The 17,674-nt window shown below is 36.0% G+C and overlaps 1 protein-coding gene across 2 annotated transcripts; it reads left to right on the plus strand.

Moving 5' to 3' along the window:
- The first annotated feature begins 69 nt into the window (after positions 1-69).
- LOC121256040 (brefeldin A-inhibited guanine nucleotide-exchange protein 1) lies at positions 70-11,382 on the plus strand. Of its 2 annotated transcripts, XM_041156650.1 has the most exons (11): positions 70-1,313; positions 2,214-2,531; positions 4,782-5,112; positions 5,272-5,694; positions 5,814-6,106; positions 6,427-6,700; positions 7,008-7,510; positions 8,128-8,449; positions 8,783-9,140; positions 9,581-10,242; positions 10,579-11,382. In XM_041156650.1, the coding sequence occupies exons 1-11, from the start codon at positions 250-252 to the stop codon at positions 11,185-11,187; spliced, it is 5,157 nt and encodes a 1,718-aa protein (XP_041012584.1). In that variant the 5' UTR covers positions 70-249; the 3' UTR covers positions 11,188-11,382. The 2 variants fall into 2 exon arrangements, with proteins under 2 accessions (XP_041012584.1, XP_041012585.1); XM_041156651.1 differs by lacking the exon at positions 70-1,313 and having other exon boundaries at positions 2,343-2,531; positions 4,772-5,112.
- Positions 11,383-17,674: the final 6,292 nt, after the last annotated feature.

Below are 17,674 nucleotides of genomic sequence, written 5' to 3' on the forward strand. Positions count from 1 at the left end.
ACAAACCCAGAAAGAGAGGAGACCGCGGGCAATCGACACACGTACAGTAGTAGGCCTAGGCGATGGAAGTTAGGACGCAATTGTGATATTTGCCATTTGGGTCAAGGAAGAAAAGCTCCCTGTTTTTGTTCTCAAATGGAGGGAGGACACAGAAAAAAATGTAACGTCATCGAAGTGATCTGTGAATAACGTCGCGCACCAACTGATCCAGACCCAGAAAAAAGAAGGAACAAAGAAGAAGAAGAAGGAATGTCGGCCTCGCAAACCCTAGGAGGGCCATCCCGCACCGGCCGAGTGTTGGGGCCTTCCCTGGACAAGATCATCAAGAACGCGGCATGGCGTAAGCATTCCCACCTGGTCTCCGCCTGCAAATCCACGCTAGACAAGCTTGAATCCCTGTCCGACTCTCCCAACCCTGACCTCGCCTCCCCCCTCCTCGGCCTCTCCTCATCCGATGCCGATTCCGTCCTTCAACCCCTCGTCCTGGCCCTCGACTCCGCCTACGCCAAGGTCGTCGAGCCAGTCCTCGATTGCGTCTTCAAGTTGTTCTCCCTTAATCTCGTCCGCGCAGAGATCGATCGCCCCGATCCCAATCACGGCAGCCGCAACAACAACACATCCGTTGTTTACAAGATTATTGATGGCGTGTGCAAGTCGTCTGGTCTCGGAGAGGACGCCATCGAGCTGGGTGTGCTCCGGGTTTTGCTCTCAGCCGTTCGATCCCGCTGCGTATTGATCCGCGGCGATTGTTTGGTGCATATAGTCAGGACCTGCTACAATGTGTACCTCGGTGGATTGAATGGCACCAATCAGATCTGTGCAAAGTCGGTGCTTGCTCAGATGATGGTCATCGTATTCACCAGGGTCGAGCACGACTCCATGGATCTGGGGGCTCCCTTTCCACGGGTCTCCGTTGCCGAATTGTTGGAATTCACGGACAAGAACCTAAACGAAGGCAGTTCGATACAATTTTCTCAAAATTTCATAAATGAGATCATGGATGCTAGTGAGAGTGAAGGGTATGCTGGTAAAAATAACCAGTTACCTATTACTACCTCATTATCCGAGCAAAATGCCAATGGGCAGATGCATGATTCAAACAAAGGAGACGAAATGGGTGAATCGACCGATGGGGGCAGTAAGATTAGGGAGGATGGGTTTTTGCTTTTCAAAAATCTGTGTAAGTTGTCTATGAAGTTTTCGTCGCAGGAACACCCTGATGACCAAATCCTCTTGAGGGGCAAAGTTTTGTCTTTGGAGCTGCTCAAGGTCGTCATGGAATATGGGGGTCCACTGTGGCGCACCAATGAGAGGCAAGTCCTCCTTGTATGCTCTCTCTATCAAAGTTCTGTGCTCGACCAATTTCATGGTTTTGAGTTTTCTATTTTCTATTTTTGAAATTCACGAGTTTAATTTCCTACCTGAACCAGTTTTATCAAATATGATTCTTGGCTCGCCCGCAAGAAGATTTTTTTTGGGGTAGGGTTCTATACAGTCCACTATAACTTGATGAAATTACTATACTCATTGTCGTTTGAGGAAATGTCATGGTCATATTTTCTTTGGAACCAGTATGATATTTTTTAAACCGCTAGGAGTTGGCTCAAGTGGTAAAGGCCTTGGGCGGGTATGCTCCCCAGGTCTAACGTTCAAATCCCCTTGGGTGCAAACAATCTCTATGGGCCATTGGAGGGGGGAATTTTCCCCTTGAATTATCCGAGGTGCACTTGCAGAAACTCCTTGACGAGAGCCTGTGCACCCCCGGGATTAGTCGGGACGCTGTTACTGGACACCAAGTTCCAATAAAAAAAATATGAGATTTGGATGTAGAGCGGAATAGCTATATAAGTGTAATGATTTAGACTCAAGAAAGCCATTAATACTCTTTCTATGTTTTGATACATACCATGAGGCATAAGATAGGAGTGTTTGGATAGGATATCATTGTTTTAATAAAATAATCAGACCTTAACTGATAGAATGTAGACGGTACATTTGTGGTCTATACTATGCCGCGCTTCTATTTTGAAGTATAATCTGAAAGATTCGACATATTGCATTGTTATGAGTCTTCATATCTTTAAATGCTTTGCAATCTGTTATAGTTTTTCATGAGTCATGAATTAATCTTTACGATTTGGTATTAAAATGTTGTTCTGTCCTTTTATGTTAAATCATTTGGTAAGAATCCATATTTTTTTTACATGGTGCAGGTTTCTCAATGCTATCAAACAGTATCTTTGCTTATCGTTGTTAAAGAACAGTGCATTGTCAGTTATGGCTATCTTCCAGCTCCAGTGTTCTATTTTTATGAGCTTGTTATCAAAATTTAGATCTGGGTTGAAATCAGAAATTGGGATATTTTTTCCCATGCTCGTCCTCCGTGTGCTTGAGAATGTGCTCCAGCCAAGTTTCTTGCAGAAAATGACCGTCCTTAACTTATTGGAGAAAATATCTCAGGATCCGCAGATTATCATAGACATATTTGTCAACTATGACTGTGATGTGGATGCTCCAAACATTTTTGAAAGGTATTAAACATCTCTATTGCATCTCCATGCACTAGTGCCCTTAGACAAGAATTTTGTGGACTTCTAAATAGTCAATTCTTTCTGAATTTGAAAAAGTAAGATCTATACTTTGTGTGGGGAGTGAGTGGTATGCAAAATATTTCTCATATTCAGAGTGTCCCTTTACTTTGAAGTAGTACATGACCCCACACTAGTGTTGGGGTTGGATAGGTGTGCTAGCGGTTTTCGATGCTATGGCTGAAAGTAGATAGAGGTACACTGTTGGCAGTTTTCTGCGCCCTTGTCCTCTAAAATCTTTGAGAAAGGAGGAAAGAGTTGATGTCTTCTTTCTGCAAAAGAGAGAACAGGAGGCCGTCTCTCAGAAAGGCAAGAAAATCTAGGATGTACTACTAGAATGGGTGGTATGTGGATCCCATTCTTGACTCACTTGTCGATGTAGTGCTTTGGTAGTGGAGGAAGGTAGTTCAGTTGTCCTCCAGTCCGTTGGTAGGGCGCGTGGTAATGGTTGGTCGGCGGATGCTGGAAGGCAGTAGCTCTGAGGTTTTTTCTTCTGGCAGAAAATGAGTGAATGGTGGAGAAAATGTACTGAAATTAAGTAAAAGGGCTAAAAAAAGGGACAGGGCCTGACAAAAAAAAGGATGAAGGCATACAGGCCACTGCGGATGGGCAGTATGTGGCCCTCATGTGTGCCGCTGACAGCCGGTACATGTACCGGTGGTTGGGCGATGGGGATGACTGCTTTTGGTGGGGCTCATGGCGGAGACTCCATTGGTTAGGCGTGGGCTTGATGAAAATGGGTGGGAAACAGTAGATCTAGCCTCCAAAGTCTTTTTTTTCCTGGTAAGTAGATCTAGTGTCCAAAGTTTAAACCAAAGTGGAGAAAAACAAATAAAAAAACCAAAGAAAAAGACAAAATGGGACAGATAAGATGGTAGCAATGCCATAGAAGACTTTGGAGAGAGGTGGGAGGGAGGTGTGGTTCGCAGAGAGAGGGAGAGAGGGAGAGAGGCGTTGTTTGGGGGAAGAGAGAGAGAGAATTATGTGAATTTTTTTATTGAGTCACAGACAATGTAGAACTTCCTCTTTAAAAGTGAAAATTGATGTTAAACAAAGGAAACCTGTGAGGATTTTTGCCTAATGGCTATTATTCGAGGCTTTTAATTAACTAAAACCTAGAAGCTCAAAAACCTATGAAAAAACCTAGAAGCTCAAAGTATGATATGGCATGGGCAAAATAATTCTAGATTTTATATTTATTTTGATATTATTTACTTAAAAGTTATTATGATTTTATTTTGGAATTTGAACATTGAGATTGCAACTATGATCCCCACTTTAAAGTAATATAGAGGAAGTTACTTATAGAAAGGTACTTATAAAAAAAAAGTTACTTATAGAAAGGTAGAATAGAGGAACTCATAAAAAAAAGCTAGGTAGAATGGAGGAGGTGCCGTTGTTGCTCTTGAAAATTAAGTAAAGCAATTTCATGTTGAAAGAAATAGTATCTGTTAAGTGACATTTTTAGTACACGGATGAAATCGAAACTTCTTTTAACAGCTTGCTCAAGCAAATAGATTTTAATGGACTCAGTGTCCATGATTTCCTTGTCTCAAACTCTTGCTAGGCGTTTCCCTTATATAAGACTCGTGTACTTGGGCTATGCCTTACTTAATTGATGAAATTATTGTTTACATATAATAGAAATGATGTATTTAGTATGTTCATCGCTTAGTTGAGTATATGCAAATGAAAGGGAGGAATACTGCATTGCAATTTGAGGATCTTGACTGCTAGGTCTTTGCAGTCATTCCTAGTTTGAACTGAAATCTCAGAACTTCTCCCACACTTCAGCTTACTGGAAGATTCTGTATCGGGTATATCTAACCGAGTTGACTGTAGTGAGTTATTTTTCAATCTATTAAATCCATTTTGAAGTGCTGCCAATAGAACCCTCTTAAGATGTCTGTTGGGTTAGGGATCCCTTGTAGAATCATTAGAGGGATATGGATCATTCATCTAGAAACCTTTAAAGGCCATATTTGGAGCTCTACTTGAATCTAAATTGGGGCCAATTTAGACTTAAGCATATTGTTACATTTCCATTTTAGACTATTGAAGGGCTTCCCAATGTTCATGTGCTTTTAGATAGAACCTAGTTTCTCTATTTTGGAACTATTTAATCCCATTTTTTTGGCATCGTGTTTAAATAAAATGTATTAAAACCCTTATAATTCCATCAGATATTTGCAGGGTTGTCAATGGCCTTCTGAAAACTGCTCTTGGACCACCTTCTGGTTCAACCACATCGTTGTCTCCAGCACAGGATATCACTTTCCGGCATGAATCAGTAAAGTGCTTGGTTAGCATCATCAAGTCAATGGGAACTTGGATGGACCAACAGCTCAGATTAGGAGATTCGTATCTGCCAAAGAATTCTGAAAGTGATACTACAGAGAATCATTTGACCCAAAATGGAGAAGATGCAACTGTTCCTGACTATGAGCTACATCCAGAAATGAGTTCTGAATGTTCGGATGCTGCTACCCTTGAGCAACGGCGAGCTTATAAAATTGAACTCCAGGTTGAGTATTGTTTTATTTGGAGAGGCAATATACTCTGTGATAGTGATCCTCCATTTTTAACTTTTACTAGTAGAGTATGTGCATGTTCACAAACAACTTTCCTAGGGGTTCATTTATAACTTTTCCTCTAGTGACAATCTTTGCTGGGTTAATTGCAGAAAGGCATCTCTCTTTTCAATAGGAAACCTTCAAAGGGAATTGAGTTTCTGATAAGCACCAAAAAAATTGCTGGTTCCCCAGAAGCCGTGGCTTCTTTCCTAAAGAATGCTTCTGGCCTAAACGAAACCATAATTGGTGACTATTTGGGTGAAAGGGAGGAATTCTCTCTAAAGGTCATGCATGCTTATGTCGATTCATTTAATTTCAAAGGAAAGGATTTTGGTGAAGCAATAAGGTTTTTCCTCCGGGGCTTCAGGTTACCTGGAGAAGCGCAGAAGATTGACCGAATCATGGAGAAGTTTGCCGAGCGCTATTGTAAATGCAACCCAAACTCATTTACTAGTGCCGATACTGCTTATGTTCTTGCTTACTCTGTGATACTGCTCAACACAGATGCCCATAATAACATGGTGAAAGATAAGGTATGCTTATTTTCTGGTCTATGCCTATTGACTTCATCAATAAAATCCTTGATTATTAGGAATATGGAACTAGCGTTTATTCTCATCTGGTTTCCATTCTGCATTGGTTGGCTAACCAGATGACAAAGGCTGATTTTATTCGAAATAATCGAGGAATAGATGATGGCAAGGATTTACCAGAAGAGTACCTTGGCATCCTTTATGATCAGATTGTTAAAAATGAAATCAAGTTGAGTGATGGGTCTTCTGCACCACAGAGCAAGCAGGCTAACAGCTTTAATAAATTATTGGGCTTTGATGGAATATTCAATCTAGTCACTTGGAAGCAAACTGAAGAAAAAGCATTGGGCGCTAATGGGCTTCTCATAAGGCACATCCAAGAGCAGTTTAGGGCAAAATCTGGAAAATCAGAGTAAGATTTTTTTTTTTGAATTATATTTGTGCAACTTGTAAATCATTTATATGGGAGGTCTTGTTATAACTTGGGGATTGATGGGACTCAGAAAGATGGGATGTGTTGCGGTGGTTTTAGGGCATATACTCTTTCTGTTTGTTTAGTTTTTGGCTGGTTAGTATTGTATGGTAAGGACTATTCTTCTTTTTTCTTCAATTGCCAAGACTGTGATACATTAGCTTGATAATTGAGGTCATTTTATCCAATGAATGCGGGATGCCTGGCTTCTTCTTCTTCTTCTTCCTCTAATACTTAATTGTAATCCTTTGATGTTGCAGGTCAGTGTATCATGCTGTCACTGATGTAGCAATATTGAGGTTTATGGCTGAGGTTTGCTGGGGTCCAATGCTGGCTGCATTCAGTGTGACTCTCGATCAAAGTGATGACAGGCATGCTACTTCTCAGTGTGTACAGGGCTTTCGACATGCTGTGCATGTTACTGCAGTGATGGGGCTGCAGACGCAGAGAGATGCTTTTGTGACATCTGTAGCTAAGTTTACTAATCTACATTGTGCTGCAGATATGAAGCAAAAAAATGTTGATGCTGTGAAGGTAAATGTGCAATTATTGTGGAAAATCTTGCTCTATGGTTTCTTTGAAGATGATCCTCTACAGTAATAAATAAAGAGTGGAATGTTTGCATCTAAAGATGGAACTGATCGGATAGATGTGCACCGTAATTTTATGCCTTTTCTTTCCAGAAATTCAGCCATATATCATATCATTAAACAGAGGGAAATGTTGGACATGGATCATTCCATCAGAATCAATTTTATTAGAAGAAGATTGCAGTATTGTAATTTATTTGCATTCATTTGCCCATGAAATGCTCTTTATGCCTATTTTTTTTTTTGTGCAGGCAATAATTTCAATTGCTATTGAAGATGGTAATTATCTCCAGGAAGCGTGGGAACACATATTGACATGCCTTTCCCGAATTGAGCATCTGCAACTGTTGGGTGAGGGTGCACCTCCTGATGCGTCATATCTGACTGCATCTAATAGTGAAACAGAGGATAAGGCACCAAAAGCTATGGGTTTTCCAAATTTAAAGAAGAAAGGAACTCTACAGAATCCAGCTGTGGTGGCTGTTGTTCGTGGGGGTTCATATGACAGTACCACTGTTGGAGTCAATACTTCAGGGCTGGTAACTCCAGAACAGATTAATAACTTCATTTTAAACTTGAATTTGCTGGACCAGATTGGGAATTTTGAGTTGAACCATGTATTTGCTCATAGCCAAAGGCTAAACAGTGAAGCAATAGTAGCTTTTGTTAAGGCCTTGTGCAAAGTTTCCATGTCAGAGTTGCAGTCTCCAACAGACCCTCGGGTATTCAGCCTCACAAAATTAGTTGAGATAGCGTAAGATTCTCTCCCTTTATTTTCAACTTATTTTGTGAATTTATCTTTCTTTTACATCTGACGCAGCATGACTCATGAGTACGAAATAATAGCAAATCTTCACATCAAATGTAATTTTTGGTGTATTAGACTAGCTAGGTTTGGGCCCTGTTTGGATGTTGAGATGGTCTCAATCCATCTCATCTCATCTCAACATCCAAACATCACTCAAATACAAACACTTTTCAATTTTTTTATCTAAACATTTCAACGTTCCCAAACTTCCAACCAAAACACAAAAAACAATTCAACTTTTTCAAATCCCAAAACAAAATTAATATTAAAAAATTATATTATAACAATATTTTAACTTTATAATTTTTTTATTCAACTTTTCTCTCGCATTTTCCAAAACCCCATAAAACATATTAACTCAAACCATTTCACTACTATTCACATATTTCTCATCTCATCTCAACATCCAAACGAGGCCTAAATGAATCAAATGTAGATGGCCTGTTGCTGGAGTTCCCTCTTCTATTTTAGTTTTATGATTAGTGGGTTTTGAAATTTCTCTCAGTCCAGGACTCCCAGTGAAAGTGGGATGGATTTTAAGAACAGCGTTGTTTCTTTTGCAGGCATTACAACATGAACCGCATTAGACTAGTGTGGTCTCGCATGTGGAATGTTCTATCTGATTTCTTTGTTTCGGTTGGACTGTCAGAAAATCTCTCAGTTGCTATATTTGTCATGGATTCCTTGAGACAGCTTGCTATGAAATTTCTGGAGCGTGAGGAATTGGCAAATTACAACTTCCAGAATGAATTTCTTCGACCATTCGTGATTGTTATGCAGAAAAGCAGCTCTGCAGAAATTAGGGAATTAATAGTACGGTGTATCTCGCAGATGGTCCTCACCCGTGTCAATAATGTGAAATCTGGATGGAAAAGTGTTCTTATGGTATGTTAGAATTGGTTTATAAATGTTTAAACCTGCTTTACATTAAAGTTAATTAGAATTCTTGTTAGATGCTAATTTTTCACGTATTAGTTCTTAAGGAATCATCTTGTATGTTGCAAGTTGTAGTGCGTATGGTTGGGCTCAGCCGTGTCACCATTTGACTCATTGAATCTCCCTATTTGAAAATAGGCTGGTCTATCCACATATCCATTCTCTTGTTAAGGGGAAATAATTATGTTCAAATCAGCTATTTTTTAGTCCTTTAAAAATGATTAAGTGGGCGATTCTGCGTTGATGTTTCTTGCTTCTCATGCAGTTATGTTTGTTTCTCAGGTTTTTACAGCTGCTGCGGCTGATGAGCGGAAGAATATAGTCTTGTTGGCCTTTGAGACCATGGAAAAAATAGTGCGAGAATATTTCCCATATATAACTGAGACAGAGACAATGACTTTTACTGATTGCGTCAGGTGCCTCCTAACATTCACAAACAGCAGATTTAATAGTGACGTTAGCCTCAATGCCATTGCATTCCTTCGCTTCTGTGCTGTGAAGCTTGCTGAGGGAGGACTTGTTTGCAATGAGAAGAGCAAGGCTGATTGTTCAAATCCAGTTGGACATGTGGATGCTTCAGATATACCAACTTGTACTGATAAAGATGATCACACATCCTTTTGGGTCCCTTTGCTAACAGGTAACTTGCTTCAGAATTGGTTCCCAGAAAATGCTACAACTGCTAATCGGTCATGATGGCAGAACCCAACCATTGATAAAGTGAAACTGATGTATGGTTTTATATATATTACACTTTTATATATATTACACCTTTTATAGTTACAATTATGAAACCAAGTCCATTTTGGGCGTTGATGTATACATGAGCCATATATACTTATTAATATCATGCTGAGTTTATGTTTTCTACCATTCAAGCAAGGCCATTTGGTCAAAACCCCCCACCCCCACCCCTCGGCTCTCTCTCTCTAGTTACCACAATAGTCCTGACTTGGTTAAGAGAGAAATTTTGTTGCAGACTGAACAGCAGTTAGAAAACTCCTATCCCTGCATCTTCCTACTACACATTTAATCTTCTATTATACGAAGACTGATGCACATTAACCTTTTTTGTTTCAGGGTTGTCAAAACTAACATCCGACCCAAGATCAGCCATTAGAAAGAGTTCTTTGGAAGTGCTTTTTAACATTCTGGGGGATCATGGTCATCTTTTTTCACACCAATTTTGGATTGGTATCTTCAATTCTGTGGTTTTTCCCATATTTAAATGTGTTTCTGACAATAGAGAGATGCAAATTGGGGATGAGGAGTCTTCACCAGCATCAAGTACATGGGACTCTGAAACTTCTGCTGTGGCAGCGCAGTGTCTAGTGGATCTTTTAGTCAGTTTTTTCGATGTAGTGAGGTCTCAACTACCAGGTGTGGTATCCATACTTACAGGATTTATAAGAAATGCTGTTCAAGGTCCTGCTAGTACTGGGGTTGCTGCTTTGATGCGTTTGGCTAGTGATTTGGGCAGCAGGCTTTCGCAAGATGAATGGAGAGAGATTTTTATGGCTTTGAAAGAAGCAGCCACATCAACAGTGCCTGCGTTTATGAATGTCTTAACATCCATGGATAACATTATGGTGCCCGACAATGCCCAAACTTATGCCGATTTAGAAACATCTTCTGATCACATGTTGACAAATGATGATCTTGAGGATGGTAACCTGCAAACAGCGCAGTATGTGGTTTCAAGGATGAAGAGTCATATAGCTATGCAGCTACTCATAGTACAGGTTCCTCTCCGATCTCTGCATTTCTGCATGCATATACACCCGTAAAGATGATCTTAACTTACATACACAGATACATTCACGTCTGTGTTGTTGTCATGATCTGATTAGTGTATGCGTGCTCACACACGCACATATTGCATGTTGTAGTTTTAACATGATGGTACATTTGTGGTAAGTTATATCTTCATCACATGTCAAATTACCTTGACAATTTTTATGCTGAAAGTTTTGCTTATGAACCGTCCTGTTACGTTTTCCTTGATGACAATATTCCAGTGTATTTGTCTCTGAAGTTGAAATGTGGCATTCTGATATCTTGAAATCTTCTTATTTCAGGTTGTGAGTGATCTTTATAAAATTCACCTAAAATCCTTGTCAGCAGACAACATCGTGATCCTTCGAGAAATCTTTTCTTTTATTTCATCGCATGCCCATCGGCTTAACTCTGAGGAAATCCTGCAGAAGAAGCTGCCTATAGTGTGCTCTATCCTGGAGCTCTCTGAACCACCCCTGGTTCATTTTGAAAATGAGTCTTACCAGAATCACCTCAATTTCCTCCAAAAGTTACTAGCAGATAATCCTTCTTTGTCTGAGGAGATGAATATTGAAGCAGAACTTGTGGCAGTATGTAAAGAGATATTGCAGATATACCTAAACTGTACTGGTTCTCACTCAGCCCAGCCGAACTCAGGAAACATGAGGGTACTACACTGCATTGTTCCGTTGGGTTCATCGAAAAAGGAAGAATTAGGGGCCCGGACTTCTTTAGTTGTCTCGGCATTGTGGGGATTGAGTGGTTTGGAAAGGGAGTCTTTTAGGAGGTACGTTTCACAATTCTTTCCTTTGTTGGTGGATCTTGTGCAGAGCGAGCATAGTTCCAGAGAAGTTCAGTATGTCCTAAGCAATGTGTTCCAATCATGTATAGGCCCTATAATAATGGAATGATGTTTTTTCTTGTGTTCTATAACTCGCATACGCCGTCAATGAACCACAAATTTTGTCGAAGTGGCTAGTGTCAGCTATTCATTATATTATTGTGCAGTATTTGCCAAGGCTTGGTTTCGTTACCCCCCTAGAATAGAATGTATGAGCTACTTGCTAATTACATAATTTGAGAAAATAATCATACCCTCCTCTGCATTTAGTTTTCTATCTCTGCAAGTTGTTCGTTTCTTTCTTTATACAGGCTTCTCTCTCCTTCACATGCTGCTTAGATAATTTCGATTTTTTCCTTCTTTTTGCTATACCTTTTCCGAGCTGGGAGATTCTATAAGATATGGAACGAATGATGGAGATAACATGGTATTGTTATTGTACTGAATTTCTGATAGCTCGGAACCTCTGGCAGATCCACCAATGCTGCTACTTCATAACAAGTCAGGTTGACATGATGATTAAGAGCTTTTGCAAATGATTAATGCATCATTAACAAATTCAGTGCCTGATGTCAATTAAATTTTGAGAGATGATAGTTGCAATTATGAGTGCATAAAAATCGCGTAATCACTTTAAAAAAAGTGAATATATACGATATTTATATGAAAAAAAAATTAATTTTTTAATAATAAATTTTATTCTTTTTTAAAACGATTGTATGTAATATTACTCTTATGACCCTATCACTATGGGCAACATGAGTGGTACGCGTGGGACTCAACATTCCCAGATTAAAGTAAAAGAATTTGTGTGCGCCGTCCCATGCTTCTACACTTCAACCAAGTTTAAGGATGGAAAAAAAAACTATCAAATACCTTGATAATATTAATTACTATTATCTAATGTCAGTATAAAAAGCTGAAGCAATGTCTTCACAAAAGAATGAATCTCGTTATCAAATTATTTTCATAAATTTTATTATTTATTTATTCTTTTATTTCAAAAACCTTTCTATTTCTCAGCTTTTCGTCTACTCTTATTAAAGAAATTACCTTTCATCTTCTTTTCAGAAAATTGGAAAAAAAAAAAAAAACGCTTTCAGTTTCTACTTAAGGTGTTTGAGTAAATACTACTAATAATTTAATTTTAGTAATTCTACATATAACTGTGAAATATGTAAATGCCGTATAATTACTTTGAAAAAGAGTAAGTCTACTATTAAAAAATTAATTAATTTCTTTTTATGTAGATTTTATATTTTATTTACTTTTTCACAATGATTACGTAACAGTTACACAATTTACTAAAAATATATTTTCTCAATTTAATTATTCCAGCAAGATCCACAGCTAGCTGTAGGACTAGTAATAATAAAAGTAGGCCAATCTATCTCATTTATTGACCATTCAATTGGAAGAGTTAAGTATAACAACAGTACATAAGAGTGAAGACATCAGGCAGCATTTTTTTCTTTCTAATTTAAATCCACAAGCAGCCACCCTCCCTCTCGACATTTCTTCTTCTTTTCTGGGGGTTGGAACTTAGTACCCTTTCTGTCTTACTATGTATATTGTATACTAAGGGAGCTTTGAATTGAAAAATCAAACAATTTCGAAATTGACTGACTCAGCAATAATAACTGATATTTTTGTGTTGCGTGGCAGCTAGCAGAGAAATCAGTCATAGTATCTGCAAAAGGACAATGCTATTCAGTCCTATTATTTTGTCCTCTCCAAGTCATGACCACTAGTGCATGCATTTGTACTTTTTTTCTTTTAAACATTTTTTAAACATTTTAAAAAAATAAAAAATATATATATTCACCCGTAATCACTTTCTTAACTATTAAAAAATTATTAAAAATAAAATAAAATAAAGTAGCGATCATGAAAATGAAAGAGCAAAATGATGGAATCATTTAGCATTTCTCTGTGCAAAATACAAATCTATAAAAGATATACTAGCCTTTGGAACTCTTCAAAACCACATCATTTTGAGCATAATATAAATGAGTTCATTGTCAAATCACACACGGATTCTCATCATCTACGTTCACCCACCAATCAAGGAAGAAAATAACATAGATTATCTACTGACCCAATGAACATTTATCAACTTAATCCATGGACACAGCTTTCTGGTTGATTATGAACATTCATCACTCTGAATATTTAACTATATATGATGTTATGATTGAACAAGTCCCCCATTCAAAATAACAATTCAAGAATTTTTTTTAGGCTGTATTTGGATGTTGAATTGAATTGAGTTAAGTTGAGTTGAGATGATAAAATATTATTAGAATATTATTTTTTAATATTATTATTATTATTTGAGTTTTGAAAAAGTTGAATTATTTATTATATTTTGTGTTAGAAAAAATTATAATGATGAATTGAGAAAGATTTATAAATCAAAAAGTTCAGCTGGCAGCTTGTACTGTTTGCATGAAGATGAAACCCGGGCCACCCTTGGAGACCAAACTTGAATTTGGAAGAAACTGATAACAAAATCCCACGTCGTGACAATTCCCGAAATTTTTGGGCTTCTAGACATAAGTTATGTTTGTTAGATTTTATGGAGCTAAACTCCAACATATGCAACAAGAAGTGGTGGAATTTCATAGAAAAATACCAACAAGTGTACCTTAATGATGTCAAGATTGTTTTTTTTTTATAAATGACATTTTGAAAGATATTGCCCTATCTATCTCATTCTAAGAATTTATCAACTCCTATATACAACCAATGTAAATACAAGACAAATTATAAAATCAAGAGCAATCAAAATATATATATATATATATATATATATATATATATATAAAGTTTAGAGCTTAAAAAGAACAAACATTAATCCAAACGAGTGGTGCTACACTGTCGTCTCCATGTGTTCACTCTGTGTGCCGCATAGTGTAAATTGTACTATTTTTTTTTTCTGCTTTTTATTTCAAATATTTTTTAAAGATATTTAAAAAATCTAAAAAATAAAAAAAATTAATATACTAATAGTCACTTCCTTAAACCATTAAGAAAAAAATTAAAAAAAATTAAATATATGAGCGATTAAAATGACGAGGCAAAATAAGGAGACATACTAGCATTATTCTAATTGAAACCCACTTATTTTTGGCTTATTTTAATTTGGAGTAATTTGTTTAGATTATAAGGAGGTTTACAAGTTTTTTTTAGGACATTTTGGGATGCCAAGTAAGATATTTTAATTATTTTTTTAAGAGGGACTAAGCTAGCAGAGATGATCAGGTGTAATTTATTAATTTTTGAGAAAACCAACTCTAATATTTTTAAGGGCTTAGTGCTACCAATAGAATTGCTTTTCTGATACCCCACATATTAAAAAATGATACAAAAAAAAAAAATACTTATTGGTCACGTAATAAGATATATATATATATATATATATTAAACAAAAGTTAATGCTTGCTAGCAACGAGTGGATACCCACAACTTTAAAGTATTATCAAGTGGAATAATTCTATCCATCATTCTTATATCATATATCTATTATTATATTTTTATTTTTTTAATAAATATATAATGTAAGGATAATGAGTAGAAAATTTTAATTAATTTAATAGAAATAAAATAAATATAAAAATAATATATTTTATAACGACTATATTATTTTTCAGTACATATGTTTATCATATAGGTAGGATAGAAGGACTGATCTATAAGTGTACGTACTACATTAATTGTCATGATCATGTCTTTTTCAGTACATATTTTTATCATTCTTCAAATGTATTTCATTTCTCTAGCTAGCTGGATGATGATTCTCCGTTGTTAATTTCTCTAGCTACACACAACATCACGTGTTTACCACCATATTAATGCATGTTTTGATCTCATCATGTTTCTCCTGTCTGGTTGATTGATTGATTATTGTTTGTTTTGTTTATAATATATTATATAAAAATTCTACTCATTAGTTATTATTCACTTTAATATTTTATATCTATAGTTTTTTTTTATAGGATTTTTATAAGGTGTGAGGTAGTGAATAATGACTAATGAGAAGAATTTTTTTATATTATATTATAATTTAAAGCATAGTTGTTAAAGAACGTTAACATTATTTCAAGTTTTTATATATATATATAAATAATTTAATTTAATTTAAAATTTAAATTTTATGCATTAAATTATATATGAAGTAAATTCAAATAATAATTATTATATATATAAATATATATATGTATGTATGTATGTATATATGCTCGTCTCATCACACTCCATCGTCGACTTTATATACATAAATCATATCAATAACCCATACTTCATTTATTCCAGTTCATATTTTTCGTTATAAAACGACGATGGATGGGTTTTTATATTTTTTGCATTTCTCTTATGATTTTTAAAACGGCACTTTTGCCATGTAAGAAATGTAAGTTTAAGGAGTGTGAACATCAAACGGTATACTCATTGAAATGATATTTTTTTTATGATGATGGTTCTCATGATGGATAATAGTTAAAGAAGTGTCAAAAGACACAATATTTTGATTTAATCAAAAGGTTGTGTGTGACTAGTGAAGGGTTAAAAGACACAACATTTTAATTAAATTAAAAGGTTGTGTCTCTTGACACTTCCTTAACCATCACCTCTCATGGAAACTATCACCATGAAGAGGGTGTCATTCTAAGGGGTGTATCGTTTGGTGATCATACCCCTTAGAGTTACATCTCCCACTTGATCACCAAAATGTTGATGGTCCAGTTGAATATTTTACCTTGATACCAATATGAGCTTTCCACTACTCAACTCTTATCTGCATACTCTTGCAGATTGGTGTCAGAGTATGACAAGCCTCTACATGCGCAAGTTTTTGTCATTACCTTATATGACCACACCTTTTACCATATGTGTTTCTATTAATCACATATTAGGGGTGACTTCATTTCACTAAAAAGAAAATTAATGAATGACATCAATTTTTCGTGACTGGATCAATAATCCATATTCTGTGATTGGATCAATAATCCATATCCCCTGTCACAATTGACGGCTTCAGCCGAATACATAACACACAAAAGGTTGTGTCATTGACTATTTGCCAACCGATGTATGATGGTCTATAAATAGGGGTCATTGGTGTATAAATCAATTTCCTTCATCCATCACCAACTTGTGAGACAAATATCCTCACGGGAGTGTCACCATATTATCAAATTTTGTTTCTCTTTATTCTTCATAATTCTACAAGAACTCTTTTATGATATATATATAAATATATATATATATATATTTATATATATTATCTAGCTAGCTAGAAACGAGTGGATGCACCCAACTTCATGAAGTATTACCAAGTGGAATTTTATTTTTTATTTTTATTTTTTCTAAGAAATATGTGGTATAACTGTGTAAGGATAATGAATAAAAAAATTTAATTAATTTAATAGGAATAAAATAAATATAACAATAATATGCGATATAGGTAGGATAGAATGATTCTATCAAGTGTACGTACTACAATTGTGATGATCTGTCTTTTTCAGTACATATTTTTATCATTCTTCAAATTTATTTCATTTCGCTAGCTAGCTGGACGATGATTCTCCATCGTTTATTTAAGCTACACACAACATCACGTGTTTACCACTATATTAATGCATGTTGTGATCTGTTTCTCCTGTCTCGTTGATTGATTGATTAGGAAAATGCTGGGTATTCCACTGGTAGTTCTTGTTGTGTTTTTTTTTACTTAATGATTAAATAAGTATTTTTTAATAATATTTTAATTTTTTTAATATTTAAAAATATTAAAAATATATATATAAAAAAATTAAAAATAAAAACACAAAATTAACTTGCGGCAGTTACCTGCAGCAGCTGTAGAGCAACTCTTGTGCTGTTGAATCTCATTTACCTTCCATTCTCTGTTAACGTATACAATATCTGGTCTTAAAGTGCATGATTCAGTCTGCACACGATTGATGATGTGACTCAAATAATTAATATCATTGGCTGAAGTAAAAGTTAGTTAGTTAGTTACACTCAGCTTCTTCTATAAATAGGCTGATGTAAACAATTGTATTCAACTCAATTCATTCAATACAGAATCAAAGTAATATACAACTCTGTTCTATCCTCTCTCTTTTTGCTCACTTTTATTTCTTACATCAAGATTTCATGTCTAGATTCAGATTTTATCATGGTATCATAGAAGTCTGATTTCTTTGCTTAATCTGAATCTACATTTATCATCTCTTTCCAAATAATGGATTCAACTTTACCAACTCCACCGAATCCACAGAATTTGATTGAAGATTCTTACTACTTGCATCATGGAGAGAATCTTGGTTTGATGCTAGTGTCACAACAGTTAAATGGAGACAATTATTCTTCATGGGTGAGAGCTATGTCCAAAGCACTCAGTGCAAAGAATAAAATGGGGTTTGTCAATGGAATCCTAAAGAAACCTGCAAATACATTTGATCCGAAGTTTTCAGCATGAGAAAGGTGCAATGATATGGTATTATCGTGGATAATCAATTCAGTCACCAAGAACATAGCTTCAAGCATTCTCT

This window comes from Juglans microcarpa x Juglans regia, chromosome 3D (assembly GCF_004785595.1).
Source record: "Juglans microcarpa x Juglans regia isolate MS1-56 chromosome 3D, Jm3101_v1.0, whole genome shotgun sequence".
Lineage (NCBI taxonomy): Eukaryota > Viridiplantae > Streptophyta > Magnoliopsida > Fagales > Juglandaceae > Juglans > Juglans microcarpa x Juglans regia.